Source organism: Sebastes fasciatus, chromosome 15, assembly GCF_043250625.1.
Source record: "Sebastes fasciatus isolate fSebFas1 chromosome 15, fSebFas1.pri, whole genome shotgun sequence".
NCBI lineage: Eukaryota > Metazoa > Chordata > Actinopteri > Perciformes > Sebastidae > Sebastes > Sebastes fasciatus.
This window is the reverse complement of record NC_133809.1, coordinates 7,986,584-8,004,485: the sequence shown is the minus strand read 5'-3', so window position 1 is coordinate 8,004,485 and position 17,902 is coordinate 7,986,584. Positions and strand designations below refer to the sequence as shown.

Here is a 17,902-nt window from a genome sequence, read left to right as displayed (position 1 = left end):
GGAGTAACACGATTCATCCACTAGATTTATAGTTGATACGCCCTCGAACACAAGTTTTGATCACAAAACAGCAAAGGTATAAAGTGAGGTTTATTGTTTGTCTTCTTCGTCTGCTGGTTCAGTGAGTTTTGGCCGTAGAGTTGGAATCTTGGCTTTCATAATGACATCGTTTGTGCAGGAAGCTTGAAGTAGCAAAATCGCTGGTAGCACCACAATTTTTGCTCGTTTAGTTGCTTGGTGTTGGAATTGGGTTTTGTTTGTCTTCTTCCCCCCGTTATGTGGGTATAATGCAGGATGAACATGTTGCCACATGTTTGACGTGTCCTTACTGGTGTTTGTTGTGATGTGCGGAACTGCTCAGGTTCAAGAGGTTTTAAGGAAATTATAACTCAGCCAACACAATAATGATCAGGCCGATTGAAAGTTTAAGCAAGAAACTCTCACCTGACTTGTGATTGTGTCTGTGCACTTTCTTTTTTCCTTCTTTCGGCAAGCTGTGAGCACTCCACGCCCCTCAGCGGGAAGGCTAAAAGGGAAACAAAGCCTGAGGTTTCTGCAGGATTCAGTGTGAGGCTTGTTAGTGAGGCTGCATGTAGCTTCAAACACGACACCGTCACAGACTTCTGGAGCTTCAACAGCATCCTAAAACAACAGTTTCCCTTTTGCCAGATAGAGACTACTGTTTGTGACTCGTTACACAATTTTCTGAATTTGTTTGCAGCAAAAAAGGATTTCATATTATTTGACTTCAAGAGTGCAAATATAAAGAGTGCATCTATTTAACTGGTTTAGAAAATCCTTGTTTAACCAAAATCTCACAGACCTCTCAGCCAATACATGAGCATGTAATCCTTCAGTTGCAAGACCCCTGCTGTTTGTGCCTCTCAGGTATTAACTTTACATTCGGGTCACATAGCTAAACAGAAAAAGAAACACCCAGTGACCTCTGAAAACCCCAGAAGAGGGTTTAACAACATTCACTGCTGTTTTAAAGGTATTTCCAGAATTCTTAAAGACTCTTCTAACCATCTAGATGAGATTGTGCCCCTTGCTCGATTAAAAAAGATTGTTGTGACTCAACAAGAACAAAGACATCTGTCCTTGAAGGTATTGGAGAAGAAAAATTACATTGGAAGGTCCATTTAGTAGCTGTTCTGGAGCTTTTATTCATAGTGTAAGTGAATAATTATTGTATAACGTTAACTCAAAATGATCAAATGAGCTATTTGTGCCTCATTTATTCACATGACCTTTGTGGAGATAATGAGGATAAATGTAGTTGACCAGACGATCTTACCACAGGATCCATTTAATACCTGTTTTGGAGCTTTCAGACATATCACATGATCTTCCTCAGCAGATGAAGTTGAGATTTCCATTTTTTTGGAGCACTCGAATGGCTTCAAAGTTTAGACTACAGTACATTTTTGACCTTGGACACAAAAGTTGACAAAACAATCTTACTTTAAGGTCTATTTAGTAGCTGTTCTGGAGCTTTTGATCCTATTCTTTAACTGTACATTAAATTCATTAAGGTTGGGTCATTTATTCATATACAGTAGCACATTTCATATGCAGTGGCAGTTCAAAGTGATTTACAAATTGCATAATAGAGAAATGAGATATATAATAATAATGACACTAATAATAATAATTTAAAAACATTAAAACTAGGGCGATAATTCAATATGATAATTTATCATCTTTCAATGGAATCGTATCGTGATGAACTCATATATCGAGATATCGTGATACACAATTACCTTGTCTAAATTAATACATATACACATAATAATCTAAGTACATACTAACTCAAATTTCTCAGAAAATCTGATCAAATTCAGTTTCTTAATCTGATTACTCTGTATTTGTGTGCATGCATGTAAACATAGTCAGTGTATAGCTGGAAATATTTATTTATTTTCTATCTATAATTTCACTTGGAACTGTTATGTTCATTTTGCACTTAAGTTCTTAATTAAATAAGAAAATACTTTTCATTTGTCATTTATTTAATTCACACAGGAGTATACACAAATAGGCTTCACCATGTGGTTATTTCATAGACTATTTATTTATTGAATTACCAGAAAACATGCTATATCGTGATATATATCGTCATCGAGATATGAAATGGTTAGAATAATTTGGCCTTTCAAAATAGCTGTAATTAAAAAGTGAAATAGTTCATTTTCCAGAAAGTAAATCCTGTGAGTATAATACGGATGTTATAATATTTCTCTCTGTTCAGGATGGATGGGATACACAAAGTTCATATGGAACCAAAATATTCTTCTTTTCCTTCTGGGAGTAGAGTTCCTCTGAAAGCAGAAGATGCTTTGAGTCAGGCTGAGTAATGAATAATGCATCCACGCAGCGAGCTCTCCTCTCCCTGTCAGATCACAGGCAGGATGGGCTAATATGGGACAGCACCTCCAGCATAAGCTGGGGAATGAGGAGTCGTGAACATCAAAGCTCATATCAGCACTTCTACCAGACATTCAGTCTTTGTGGAGTCTCAGCTCACCTCCAGTCCTGTTAGGAAGAGTCGCAGCACCTGAAACGGGGCTACCATAAAAGCTCGCTATGGTTAATTTACTGAGAACGGCTCATTAATTTGTGGCTACTTTATGCACAAAGGTGGACGAGAACGAGTCAAAACCCTCCTCCTCAACCCAAATGATGAAAGGCACTTATGAAAAAAAGGGAGTTTAAACTTGTTCTCACCCCTTCCACTTGAATTTGCACGGCTGCTAAAGTCTCCACGGAAGATAAGGAGGGCGTTACTTTGTTGAAGCAGTGTGTGTGTGTGGGGTTTTTTTTTCTGGGTCAAGGAGACTACAGAAAAAGGAAAATGTTTTTTTAGAGCAATGCAGTAAGTGAACACATGCAGCCCTGTGCAATGGGCCAATTGAAAATGCCCGAGGTGCTGGTCATCAGCCATCCGTCTTCTGCTGTGTGCAGGATGAAAGAAAAACAGATCCCACACATCTCAGACAACAGACAACTCATTTGATCGACTCTCAAGTGAAATGATAAAAGAATATATCAGTTTTATGATCCTGTGCTTGACAAAGATTTGACTCCTAATCTGTTTTGCTTTAAAAATATCTTCTTTTGTGTTTCATAAAACAGTTGACATGAATTCCCTCTGCTAGTAGTTTCAGTAATATCATACGACAATGCCTCCTTCCCCCAAATGAAATGATTCATTCAATGTGTGATTTGTGTTATAAATCTGTAGAGCACGGGCGTGTGTTGACGTCAGAGCTGTAGGTTTTTGGCATTCGGGGTGTTGGACTGGAGGGAGTGTGATGCTGAGAAGCAGATGGCCAGGTACTGTTGATACTGTCACACTGGACGGCCATTGTCAGTTCATTCTTGAAGTGCCAGCCAAGCTAAACGTGATATTGGCTTCAGTTATTTTGCCAAATGTTGGTTTTTGAAGGCTTGTAACAGATATATTTGTAATGTGGATGGAGTGCCATTTGTGCAATATTCAACATCTTAGTATGATTCTGTCTTGAATACAAATATTCATTATTTTGCCTCGGATTTATTTATGTCTTTGCAGGGTGGAAAAGCCTGTCAAGCATTTGAGATAACTACGCCTTTGATATTTACAGTATAAATATAGCATCAAACAACTATTTGCTATGTAAAGATAGTAATGTCTACCTGAGCAGAGAATGAAGCCGCTCTCCTTCTGTGTGTGTTGTAATGCGAGTTTCTCTGTGCTTTCTTGATATTGCGAGGCGCCTGAGCGAGCCTTTTAGTGCATGTTAGTGCATGTGAGCGTGACCCACTGGCTAGCTCACGGCCCACTTTGCACTGCTGTCATACGCGGAAGTGTAGTGCCCACCCTCCGGTTTACCCCCAGGTTAACACTGTTATCCCTGTCTGCACTTTCGCCATTGTTTACACTGTTAGCACCTTTAGCTGCGAGCTGCCAGCTCAGCCGTCAACATGTTGAGAGCCATGTAGAGGCAATAGATACTGTATGCTCTGAATTTCGAATTCAAATCACAAATTTATTTAGAAACAACACAAAGAATCTGCTAGCAGCTCTGCGAGGCTGCACCTATTCACAGTGTTGCTTTAAGCTAAATGCTAACATTGTCAGTATGCTAACCTACTCACTGTGACAATGCAATGCCGGGCCCGATACCCCCGTCCCAACAATCGTCAGCAAAGCCCCAATTTTTTGATTGTTCTAAAGATTATCTTTCCAGATATTCCTCTGGTGTGAGGTATGTTAAGAGTGTTTTTTACGTTCCCCAATCAGCTCGGAAGTCCATCCTAGCCGCACAATCTCAAATCGTTAATATTAAACATGTAAAATATTTCTGATCGGATATCCTGTTGTGTGTGGGGAACCCTGAGGACAGCTGATGATGCAGTCAAGTGTGGAAGAACGAGAGCCAATTGGGAACCAAACTGACCGAAGCGGAAGGACAACCGCCGCTGTCATGACAGCCGTGACTAATACATGAGCTAATGCAAAACACAAAGCATAAAGTAGTAAGATGGATTTCAGAAATGGAGGACAAACTTGTTGATTTGTGGCAACAACACAAGTATTTATTTAACATGTCTCCATGACTTCATCCATCCATCCTTTGTGAATTTTTAGTACAAAGTAGTACAAAAACTAACATTGCTAATTCTTCCTGCCCGTCGTCCCCCATGTTTGTGTACACCAAAGTCACGTTTGATTGCCAGATATTTTGCAATTTTTTAATTTTTTATTCAGGACTCTTGTTGTTCATGAATGAATCTGTTAGATATTACATGAAAAGTCAAGGGATCACCAAATATATCATCATTATCGACTGGGGACCGTTTATGTCTCTGTGTGCAAAATGTAATGGAAATTCATCCAATAGTTGTTGAGATATTCAATCTAAACCACAATGTTCCATAGAGTTGTGCTACTATCTTGAAACTAGCTGCAAATGATTCATTCATTCGCAAAGTAAATAAATAAGATCTCATTGCAGGTTTTACAACCATTTACATGTAATTTAATTTATTCTTGTTGTCAAGCTTTTATTAGTATAACCGGACTGGCATTTGCTTTGAAGTCATTGTAGTTTTTGTGTTCATATGTTCCAGTTGTCATAGCTTATAATAATATTGTGAGTCTGCACGAGGATTTGCGTTTTGTGGCCAGAAAAATGATTTGTATTGTTTTATTATATTCAGTGTGTTGCTGCATTCTAGGGGGTCGTTTTGGTGCCAAATCATCTTTGGAACGATGCTATTTAAAATCCCCTCATATCGCCTGTTCGGCTCCTTCATTTCTCACTCATGCTAGTACAGTATCAAATATATGCATCACAGATTTCACCCCACACTGCTGAGAAATACTCAATTTGCATTTGCAACTCAAATGAATGAAGGGTTTTTTATTGATGTCAAACAAAAGCATTTGTCTCATCAGCAGGTTCTTTTGTGAGAGGATTCAATGCAGGATTGATTTTCAAATAGGCGAGCATTTAAACTATAAATACATAACTATGACCATCGCAGAGAGAGAGAGTCTGTGGGAGCTCGTTTCTCTCGAGGGCAGATTGTGCTGCTACAGTACTAATCTGTGAATTCTCACCGGACTTGTGATTGTGTCTGTGGACTTGGAGACTTTTTTTTTTTTTTTTTCTTTCGGCAAGTACAGTGAGCACTCCACGCCCCTCAGCGGGAAGGCTGAAAGGCTGAAAGGGAAACAGAGTCAGAGCAACAAAAGGGAGGAGGTTTCTGCAAGATTCAGTGTGAGGCTTGTTAGTGAGGCTGCATGTAGCTTCAAACATGAATGACACCGTCACAGACTTCTGGAGCTTCAACAGCATCCTAAAACAACAGTTTACCCTTCTACCAGATGACTACTATTGTTTGTTATTCGTTTTTTTTTTATATGTTTGCAGCAAATGGATTTCATATTATTTGACTTCAAAGAACATAAGATAGACCTTTATTTATCCAGAGGGAAATTGTTATGCAGCAGTACAAAGTAGGAAAGAGTGCAAATAAAAACATCAATAAAAGGAATCCAAAATATAAACATAGCAAAAATATAAACAAGGTTAACGGTAAGGATCATAAATTGCTCATATCTCAAGTTGCTAATAGCTGTTAGAGCTAGGATTTGGTTTCTTGTTTCTCAAAACTTCACTTTTCAGGAACTGTTAAAATCTTAACAACTATACAGTTCTGTGCTATTTTTTTCTGTCTATTTAACTGGTTTTGAAAATCCTTTTTAAACCTAAATCTTGCAGCATGTAATCCTTCAGATGCAAGACCCCAGTTTGTGCCTCTCATGTATTAACATTATATTCGTGTCACGGAGCTAAACATCTATTTTACAGAAAAATAAATACCCAGTGACCTCTGAAAACCACAGAAAGTCATTCACAACACAGCCCACTCTCATTTCCAGGGCGTCAAATACCGAGGCTTTGTCACGGTCGTTGGCGTTTGATACCGCTGTAAGGCACCCTTGAGCGCCGGTAGGAGACACACCGGGCTTTCCATTAACTACAATGTAAACCCATCCACGGGAACAGTAAATGCACAGGGAAAGTGCTGTGGTGACATAGTTTAAAGACTGAAAGAGACAAGCATGGAGGGCGGAAGGGGAGGTGGATGGGTCCAACAAATACAAGGCTTTCATCCAGGAGACCGCTGTTTGCATCCCGTGCGTTACGTTTCAATTTCACTTCACAACCAGCTGTTCGTTCATGTCCCGTGATCACAATGTCAAGTCACATTTTCAATGTACAAAGGTAGTAACTTTAAGCCCAACCATGTTGTTTTTTTCCTAAACCTAACTAAGAAGTTTTCTTGTCTATACCTAAGCAAGTGTTTTTGTTTAATTCACAACATTAAGAATGTGTTTCCTGCGACCAAAAAGTGATGCATAGGGGTCTGACAAAGCGTCAGTCTATGACGAGTTGCGATGAGAATGTGTTGCACAACCCTTACCTATATTCTGAAGGTATTTCCATGCACTACATACCTAATATGTGTACTATTGTTCAACATAATTAAGTGTGAATAAACAGTAGTATGTATCTTATAGGACGCTCTGAGCAGTAATTTACGTCGTCACTTCCTGAGAGCCTCCTTGCTGGATGGAGACGTGTAACCATGGTAACCCATACCAACCTCATGTCACCAAAACGACGATTTGTGAAAATCAAAGTCTAAAAATATATTACACCTAGCAAAGTGAAATCTTATACTTACACTTAAACTGAAGCGTTATTGACGTTACAGAGCTGTCCGTCAACGTCTGTTGTGAATATTGCCATCACTACCGCATTTGCATTGTGGGATATTTATGCCACTGTAGTGTCCAGCGTTGCATACTATAATATTTCACAGGAAATAGCATACAATTTGCGTACATCCTAAGGTTTCAGCCATATTAAAAAATCTCACATACTGTTTTATAGCGTACTAAACAGCACGTTAGTGTGGGATTTCGTACCAAACCAAAGTATATAATTTCTACTACGATGGTTAGAAAAGTCTTTTAGGGTTCTGGAAATTCCTTCAGAAAATAGGAAAGTGTAAATGACCTTCTGGGTTTTTTAAAGGTCATCAGCTATATTTTTCCCAGAAGTACAGATGTGTAGCTCTGTGCCTCAAATGTAATATTAATGTATTTCCAGCAGCACTATTAGCAGTGTGTTCCTCTCTGCAGTGACGGCTGGGCCGACCGGGTCGAGGTGGTGGAGGGTTACGAACAGGAGGCTGTGGGCGGCCTCACTGTGAAGCTGAAGTCTGACGAGGTCTCCTCCTTCGACGACTACTTCCTGAAGCTCAAGCTCAGCACCAACACCCGCAACCCGTGGTTCCCCGAGTTCTGGCAGTACCGCTTCCAGTGCCGCCTTCCCGGACACCCACTGGAGAACCTGAATTATGCACGAAACTGCTCAGGTAGCTAAACACTTCGTCAGGCAATTATGATGTTTCCTGCAGTTTTTTCTGGTTTACATTTTTACGCCAGCGTGCACATCAGCTTGTCTCTTTGAACTGTTCTGATGTGTGCAATGCCCGGAGGACGGCGCCAAAAGGCCTCCGTAAACTGGAACACTTTCTTATGAATTATGAATTAGACTGCCAGAGGGTTGAATTCTCTCTGAGTCCAATAACACATATTTCTTTCATATTGTTCATTTCTGTGACACGTGGCTTTACAGAGGATGATGATCTAGGTAAATTAAATCCTTTTCTTTTACAAAGGAACAAAATAAATGCATTAGCTTAAGTTTCTTGAAACAATGCTCAACAAGCATGTTTCCAAAACACATTTTGCTCTCACATATTCCTTTTACAAATATATCTACTGAATATATATTTACGTTTTCAATCTTAATTTACCGGGCTGATAAGATTATTGCTGCTGTTTAATCCAGTATTTCTAAAATTTAAATTTTTTTTATTTAGGGCTGCAACTAACAATTATTTTCATTGTCGATTAATCTGATGATTATTTTCTCGATTAATCGATTAGTTGTTTGGTCTATAAAATGTCAGAAAATGGAAAAAAAATGTCGATCAGTGTTTCCCAAAGACCAAGATGACGTCCTCAAATGTCTTGTTTTGTCCACTGTTCACTTTTAAGAAGCTGAAATCAGAGACTTTTGACAATTGTTTTTTCTTAAAAAATTACTCAACCTGATGAATCAATTATTAAAATAGTTGGCGATTGATTTAATAGTTGACAACTAATTGATTAATCGTTGCAGCTCCATTACAATTCTTTCAAATTCATCATATTGATAAACGTAAATATAAAATGATGCATGCAGAAAAAAACCCACTTTATACTTTTATACATCTCTCAAGGTTCTTCAAATGAATTTATTTTTGCCATTGCACCTCACTTCCTGCAGTTGTTTTAATCTTTCATTCCTTTTGCAGCCTTTGCACATTATTTACTAGAATAGAGCCTCTCTTCTTTATTATGCACATACCTCAAGCTTTTATTCATTCCTACAAAGCATCACATTTTAATAGCAGTTATTAGAGCATTTATTTAAGTGGAGATAGAGTTATTGTTTGCTGTCCTGTCACTTCTATTGTTTTCATTTTATTATTGATATTTTTATTTATCTTTTTGGTGTAGAACTCCAAGACGGTGAGTGAATCCCTCTGAATGGAAACATAAAGCTCCTCACTTTGGCAATATACATAGAGGTTGACTGATATTAAGGTTTAATCACATTAGTGATCGTATTTCTCTCTAAATGTTCTATTAATCTCAGTTAACCTCTAATATATGAAGCTATTGGGATGTTTTTCCGTATACTGCAGTGAGAGCCCAACAATTGATCTGCTCTCTCACCCTTTGTGGCCTTAAGTCGTACAAAACAGCCCAATAACATTTGAGTGAGATGGTAACTGGCTGATCTGGCTTGAGTTGCATGTAGCCACAGAACTATTGAAGCCACATCGCATTAGCTAACTCTTTGTTTCAGAGTCATTTGTATTCCTATTTGGACAGTGAAGGTTCAGTTGTCTTGCAGCCGACTAATCCCGACGTGCAGCAGTAGGCCCTCTGCTTGCATGCTGACATCGTGACATCATTGCATCATGACTGAAGCTCACACAGCTCAGTGAGTGAGGCGAGCGTCAAAGCCAAGGAGCTGTTAAACTAGGTCATCACCAGCAGTTCCCATCGGACGCTCACCCAGCTGCTACCCAACTGAATTTACTGTTTATGTGTTTGTTTGCGCAGGCAGTCGGTTTCCCAGTAGTCCTTTTTTTTTAACGATCATTACTTGATTTAACACAATGGATGATGCTCATAAAGCCCGTCAGCCTCGTGTATCACACGGCTAAATGTTGATTTGTCTAGTGAATCCTGTCGTTGCACAGAGAATTTAGGGAAAAGGACAAATGTAGCAACTGACAATGTAAATGACAAATTATGTAACTAGAAAATTGTATGCATATGTTGTTGTGTTTATACTACTGACAGTTTTCCTAAAATTTGATTTAAAAAAATGGCAATATTGCCTTGCTTACAGTTTTGCAGTATATTGAATCGTAACCCCTGTGTCATGATACCTATCGTACGATTATTGCCAATATACGGCCCTAATATTAAAGTATTATTGCATTATCAATAAAATGTATTAAACCATACTCATAATGGCCACCTAATGTTACATACTCCCTTCTAGGGGAACATTCAGTTACAAGCTGTATCATTTTCCGTCAGATATTACATTATCAGTTGCGACATCACTCTCCACTTTCTTTGCATAAAATATGAAACAGGGATTTTTGGAGCAGATTCAGGTGACAGACCGGGTGAAGTGAACCAGAGCATCATCGTTTTCAGTCCAGACCACGTTTCACTTTGTTAGATTAAAATTCATAGACTGTGGTAATTTACTAGCATAGAGTGCTGATGTGAAAATATGCTTTACCATCGTGATCCTTTTGTTAACAATGCTTAAATGTGCATGTGTGAATTATACTAAATTGATGATTGTACGAGGGGTTCGGGAGCAATTATTTAGAGAAAGAAAGATTTAGATAGATGTTCCCGTCCGACCAGGTGCCAAAGGAAAAAAAATTATCATCTTCAACTCCAGGAGCTGTCAAACAAACGTACCTGTTCTGTTTTACCAAAATATATCAAATGCATGGTGCAGCTCTTTGTAATAACACTAAGTTGACATCGTACTTTAACACAAAGCAACTTAAAAGATCTGCTTACTCTGCTTCTAGCTTTGCATTACACTGAACTGATAGGGTGTGTTTGAACATCACACACTGTTTGTTTCGTTCACTCATCGTGTTTGTCTGAGGAAAAAAACAATACGAACAGAAGACATAAACACTTGAGAATAGTTGGTTTATTTTCTGTGCTTGAGGAGACACGATCTCAGTGGCATAGTATTTTAGACCAACTCTAATTGAATCCTGACTCATGAATGCAGAAATGAGTAGTCTTGCCATGGTAACAAGGTTTCTTTGAAGCCATTTTCTGAGGCTTCCAGTCCTTTTAAAGCAGTCTCCCGCTGAGGCAAAGAGACGTGTAGCTATGCTGCCTGTATTCAGAGAAATAATTACAAGAATGCATCTGTGAGCACCCTATCACTCCTTTGTAATATGTTACATCACGCTAGACACACCTGTACAGAACAGCACCCCTGAAATGTAGAAATTATTCTGACATCATAACATGCTACCGCTTGCAGCAATGAAGCACCTCTGTTAAGGTTTTCCCTTTAAAGATGAGTCCTCACCGTTCTCACATGTATGGACAGGTTATGAAAGTCTGGAGGACAACTACGTTCAAGACAGCAAGATGGGCTTCGTCATCAATGCCATCTACGCCATGGCCCACGGGCTGCACGACATGCACACTGTCCTCTGCCCCGGTCACGTGGGGCTCTGTGACAACATGAAGCCCATTGATGGCAGCCACTTACTGGACTTTCTTCTCAAGGCGTCCTTCACTGGTGTTTCTGGAAAGGACATATATTTCGACGAGAATGGTGACTCACCCGGGAGGTAAAACACACTTCCCTTACATTCATCTAGAAATACTCCGTAGTAACAGATGTACTCAGATTGTTTACTGATGTAAAAGTAGCAATTTCACACTGTAGAAATACTCTGTTAAACTTTTACTTAAAGGAACCGTGTGTAACAGTTCAGGGGATCTATTAGCAGAAAAGGAATATAATAATCATAACTATGTTTTCATTAGTGTATAATCACCTGAAGCTAAGAATCGTTGTGTTTTCGTTACCTTAGAATGAATCCTTCATATCTACATAGGGAGCGGGTCCTCTTCACGGAGTATGCCATGTTGCTCCGCCATGTTTCTACAGTAGCCCAGAACGGACCAACCAAACACTGGCTCTAGAGAGAGACTTTCGCATTTTTACATTACCTAAAGGCCACCGTAGTTCTCCGACACACTTGTGAAACTGCAGTAACATGAGCCGCAGAGTGCAAAACTGTGGTACCGCCAGCCGCCGTCTGACTTCCGTTGCTCCAAAAGTGGTGTTATCATTGTAAGGATGACCTCTGAGCGAGGCGAACGGCGTTACCATGGTTTTGCACTCAACGGCTCACGTTACAGTCTTGGAAAGGGAGGAGCGAGCGGAGGGGTACTCAGTTGGTTGCAATCTGCAACCACACCACTAGATGCCGCCAAATCCTACACGCTGTCCCTTTAAGTAAAAGCACAAAATTATTAGCATAAAAATATACTTAAATTCCAAAAGTAAAAGTGCTCATTTTGCAGAATAGCCCATTTCAGAATAATGTATGAGTTATGAAAATTGCCTGTATTTCATTTGAATAATCAAGAACTATTCAGACTACAATGAAAAATAGATAACAAAATATAATAATAATAAACATCATATTGTGTGCTTTAAATCTAGTATATTATTTTGTACATTTTGTTTATTTTGTCATGAGTGTAAATTTAATTACCAATAATTTATTGTTGAAGGAAACAGATTAATTTGTCGGTGAATTGAAACACTAAAACTGATATTTGCTTTTCCAAAATGATTTACAATAAATAAGTCAAATATGAATACACAGTCAGCACCCCACATTTATTATACAGCATCCCAAATAACCTCTCAAGGGCAGATGATGTTGAATTTACTACCGTCAGTGTGTATATGATGTGCACAAAGTTATTATAAAGAACAATTAGCGCTACGTGTTCACGTTATTAATGTCTGCTGACTATATATTTCTTTTATTATGTCATTTTGAAGGTTGCTCTCAGTTAGTCATATCAGGGAGCATTTACATATGCAGAGTAATGTCCCTGCTGTAATGAGAAAAGCAATTGTCTGGCCACTTCAATGACACCTGCACTAAAAACTCCCATTAATAATCCTGCTGAAATGACAGAATCTGTTCGGAACATACATAGCAAATAGGTTCAGTCGCTTGTTTCCAGCTCCTTTCATCAGTGAGCTACTGAAATTGCATCGTCAGGTGAGGTTGAGAGTGTTTTGAAATTCCAGTGTTTTTTTTTATTGCAAACCAGAGAGTACGAGATGAAAGACATATCAGCATCTAGCGAAATAATCCGAAATATCGATCAAGAAGCTGACAGGCTGATACAATATGCTGTTTTTGTGATAAGTGGCAGTAAAGCTCTTATTATTTCCCCTTTAAGAATTGATTCAGCATCAGTTAAAGTTTGTTAAGTTGTGTCCTCCTCTAACTCATGGCTTTATATCCGCTATCAGGTACGAGATTATGAACTTCCAGCATGTGGAACCGGGTGTTTATGACTACATCAACATTGGCTCCTGGCACGAGGGCTTACTCAGTCTGGATGATGAAATGATGCAGATGAACCGCAGTGACATGGTTCGCTCCGTCTGCAGCGAGCCGTGCTCCAAAGGAGAGATCAAGGTGAGGGACAAATCCTTTAGGACATATTGTCACTACACACATGTTACCTCTGAACCTCTTAATAGTTCAGTCTTTGCATTGAAGTCACTGCGCTTTAAGCATGAGGACTACAATTCTCTTGTTTTAACAAATGGCTTTATTAATGAGTAATACATCATTTACTCATTTAATGCTTTATAGATCAGTATTAAGCCATTAATAAGAACACATTTGGGGTTGCCAGGCTATGAACAAACACATTTTTCTATTTAGTAACAGTGGGCTACCTCTGCGGTCTGAAATGTGAAGCCAATGCTGAAGTGCCTTAAACTTGTATTCTTTCTAACAGCCAGCAGGGGGCGACTCCTCTGGTTGCAAAAAGAAGTCTGATTGTATAGAAGTCTATGAGAAAATGAGCCTACTTCTCACTTGATTTATTACCTCAGTAAACATTGTAAACATGAGTTTATGGTCTCAATCGCTAGTTTCAAGTCTTCTTCAATACAGCATGATGTTCATTTAGTAAATTATGGTCCCATTTAGAGTCAAATAGACCATAAAGCAGGGTGTGCTTTAGGGCTACCTTGTGATTGACAGGTCGCTGGGAGTTGTCCGTGTTTTCATGTTAGAACTTTAACCCTTTCACAGTGTGTTTTCAGTTCATCAAAGTTAATTATAACCTTTTGGTTGTCTAAAAATGTCGGTCGTATTTAGCTCAACTCTCTCATGTCACTTCTGGTTGCAAATAACCAAGATGGCGACGGCCAAAATGCTCTACTCAAGGCTTCAAAACAGCAGTCCACAAACCAATGATTGACGTCACGGTGACTACGTCCACTTCTTATAGTCTATGTTTGGTAATAATGAAATTATAAATGTTGGAAATCCATTAATAACTGATAATACATTATACATGTTGTCATTAATAAAGGGTTTTAATCATCAAGTCTGCAGCTGTAAGTATTAATGAGATGTTCATTAATGGATTTTGGTTCATCTGCAGCCCTTTTCTAGAAATAGAAATGGTCAAATGATCTAACTAGTCAAAGGAAGTTATTATGAATGGTTTAAAACTGATCTATCTTTAGTTTTACTGTGTTAAAAACAAATATTTACAGACAGTGGGACTCCCTTCTACACTGAAACAAACCCTGGGTAGAGATAGGTACTGTACATATAGGAAAGTTTACATTTCTACACATGTTTTTTTGTCGACCAGGTGATCAGGAAGGGAGAAGTGAGCTGCTGCTGGATCTGTACCGACTGTAAGGACAACGAGTTCGTCCAGGACGAGTTCACATGTAAGGCCTGTGAGCTGGGCTGGTGGCCAGACGAAGAACTGGAAGGTAGGCTTGTATTCATTACTTTCCATTTACCTTCTGCTTTAAACTCTCACCTGCTTGGAACACTGTACAGTACAAAGGCTGGTAGAGGACTTAACTGGTTTTCTTTTAGAGGAATAGTTTAATTGATTTTGGAAAATATGCTTATATGTCTTTTTTTCTTCAGAGAGTTAGATGAGAAGATTGATACCACTTTCATATCTGTTTGTTAAATATAAGGCTACAGCCAGCAGCCAGTTAGCATAGCTTAGCACAAAGACTGGAAACAACACACTGTAAAAACAACAATTTGTGGTTTTATATAACCCAGTCTCACTCCCAACTCGTCAAATACCGTCGCTTGGTCAGTGCCCCTCGGCATCGGAGACTAACACACGGTGGCTTTCATCTAATTCCAATGTAAATCCACCCGCTGCGTTATTCAACAGTCAGAGCAAGTGATGTAATATTAAGAGCGTGACAGTCCACTTAGGGCGGGTGGTATGGGTGCTGGATGGGCCAAACAAATACAGGACAGGAGCCTGCTGTTCGTAGCCTGTGTGAAACTAGAAGTAACGTTGACTTATTTTGTCACATCAGTCGTTATTCAGTGAAGTTAATGTCAACCACGACCGTTTCCTAACCCTAACTAAGTGGTTGTGTTGCTTAAACCTAACTTTCTGTGAACACGGAAGTTTATTTTGAAAGGACACTATGCATGTAACGAGCGTATATTGACACACGAGGCGTACCCTATGCATTGGCCTCCGATGCCGAGGGGCACTGACCAAGCGGCGGTATTTGACGAGTTGGGAGTGAGAATGTGTTGTTTTATAGGGAGTTATGTGCAACTTCCTTGAGTTTCCACTGGTTGCCAGGCAACCGTACAATGATGACAAGACTTCAATTAGTCTCTGGTCACCAGCCAAGAAATAGTTTGGCACCTAACCCCCCGCAAAATCAAGTTTTTTTGTTTAGTTTTTGCACAAATTAAACAAGATGAGATTTAACATGTTTAGTGAACTTTCGAGGTGTTGGACAGAGCCAGGCTAGCTGTTTCCACGTTTCCTGTCTTTATGCTAAGCTAAGCTAATGGGCTGTAGCTTCATATTTACCGTACAGATACGAGAGTGATTTCAAGTTTCTGAATAAACGCATTTTCCAAAAATGTCGAACTGTTGCGTTCAATAACCAAAATATAATTTCTTTGCAGAATTCCTCCGAGCCAGTATACGCCTCATCTGATTAGAACAGAAGCATTTGCTGTTCTGCAATTTTTACGTTCAAATTTAGATGAATTTAGGTTACTTCGGTGGCCACAGGCTGAGCTCCTGTTGCATGATTGATGCTTTCAGAGACAAGAGGAGATTCTTATTAGAGGCTCTGTAGAAAGTTAAGTTCCTCCGAGCTTTTACTCCCCTCCTCCCGCCTCACCTGTACTCTGTACAGTTTGTCCTGCTAAAATATTTTGCAGCACTATTTCCCAAACCTGTCCTATTTTCATTGCTTTCCCATGACACCTGAGAGCCATTCATCATCTTCACCATTTCATCCGACAGCAGCCCTACTTCACTTGCCACTCTTCTGGCCCACTTTCAAAGGCCTTCTGTGCTGTTCAAAGACAAGACACTTTCTTAATAGGATCATCCTGCCTCCATGCTGTTTATTTTTTTATTTTTTACCACCAAGACCTTTAGGGTACACACATAAACGAGAAAATGTGGAGCACAGGGATGACATAAAAAATTATTCTTGTGCCGTTTTCTAACCCTAACCCTCCTGCCGTTAGACAATAAATAAATAAAACAACGTAAATTAGATATTGAAAGTGTGCTCTCAACATGAAGCAGAAAGGAGGTCTTATTTGGACCCATGAAAGACGCAGTGATTTACTTTGTCCTGCTGCATTGGCCCCCTCCTCTGCTGGCTGCAGCCCAGCCCGGCCATGGCTGAGTAGAAAGGGGTTTATTTATAGTTGAGCTAAAAACCTACTTTGAGACTTACTGTATTTTCTCAGGCTAAAATGTATTTGATTAATTTTGAATGTGTCCCTACAATAAAGCCTTAAACTTTTCATTTAATTCTTCTCAAAATTACTTTTTATTTAGATGATTCTTTCTCTAGATGATCAGAATTGAAACCACCGAGCTGATGCTGAAATGATTAAAGTTTTATGAGGTGCTTTTAGTGTATTTTAGCTGTTTATATTGTCATGTTTTTATCCTTTTCAGGCTGTGAGCAGATTCCCCTACGCTACCTGGAGTGGAGCAATCCAGAGTCCATTATCCAGGTGGTTTTCTCCTGCGTGGGCATCCTGGTCACGTCTTTTGTTGCCTTCATCTTTGTCTTGTATCGTGACACGCCTGTGGTCAAGTCCTCAAGCCGGGAGCTCTGCTACATAATCCTCGCGGGGATCTTCCTAGGCTATCTGTGTCCTTTCACCCTCATCGCCCGTCCCACCGTGGCCTCCTGCTACCTCCAGAGGCTGCTTGTCGGACTCTCAGCCGCCATGTGCTACTCCGCCCTGGTGACCAAAACCAACCGCATCGCCCGTATTCTGGCGGGCAGCAAGAAGAAGATTTGCACTAGGAAACCGAGGTTCATGAGCGCTTGGGCTCAACTGGTCATTGCCTCCATCCTGATCGGTGCCCAGCTCACCTTGGAGATTACCCTCATCGTCATGGAGCCTCCTGAACCCATCAAATCCTACCCCAGCATCAGAGAAGTCTTCCTCATCTGCAACACTAGCAACGTGGGTGTTGTTGCCCCTCTGGGCTACAACGGCTTGCTCATCATGAGCTGCACTTATTACGCCTTCAAGACGCGCAACGTCCCGGCAAATTTCAACGAAGCCAAATACATTGCCTTCACCATGTACACCACGTGTATAATATGGCTGGCGTTTGTGCCGATCTACTTTGGCAGCAACTACAAGATCATCACCACGTCTTTCTCTGTGAGCCTCAGTGTGACTGTAGCGTTGGGCTGTATGTTCAGCCCAAAGATATACATCATCATTGCCAAACCTGAGCGAAACGTGCGCAGCGCGTTCACCACCTCTGATGCCATTCGCATGCACGTCGGCGATGGCAAAATTGCCTGCCGAAGCAACAGCCTGCTCAACATGTTCAAGAGGAAGAAGAACACTGGAAACGGCAGGTAGGTTCAGTAATTGCGTCTGAGAG

At 39.9% G+C, this 17,902-nt stretch overlaps 1 protein-coding gene across 6 annotated transcripts in view; it reads left to right on the top strand.

Moving 5' to 3' along the window:
* grm1b (glutamate receptor, metabotropic 1b) overlaps positions 1–17,902 on the top strand; it is a 29,162-nt gene that overhangs the window by 6,747 nt on the left and 4,513 nt on the right. For 5 of the 6 annotated variants that reach the window (XM_074660209.1, XM_074660210.1, XM_074660212.1 and 2 more), the window contains exons 4-10: positions 7,703–7,938; positions 8,202–8,216; positions 9,131–9,142; positions 11,286–11,532; positions 13,248–13,416; positions 14,615–14,741; positions 16,949–17,876. In XM_074660209.1, the coding sequence (XP_074516310.1) occupies positions 7,703–7,938; positions 8,202–8,216; positions 9,131–9,142; positions 11,286–11,532; positions 13,248–13,416; positions 14,615–14,741; positions 16,949–17,876 (1,734 nt within the window). The remainder of the gene's footprint in view (positions 1–7,702; positions 7,939–8,201; positions 8,217–9,130; positions 9,143–11,285; positions 11,533–13,247; positions 13,417–14,614; positions 14,742–16,948; positions 17,877–17,902) is intronic. The other variant, XM_074660211.1, reaches the window with a different exon arrangement.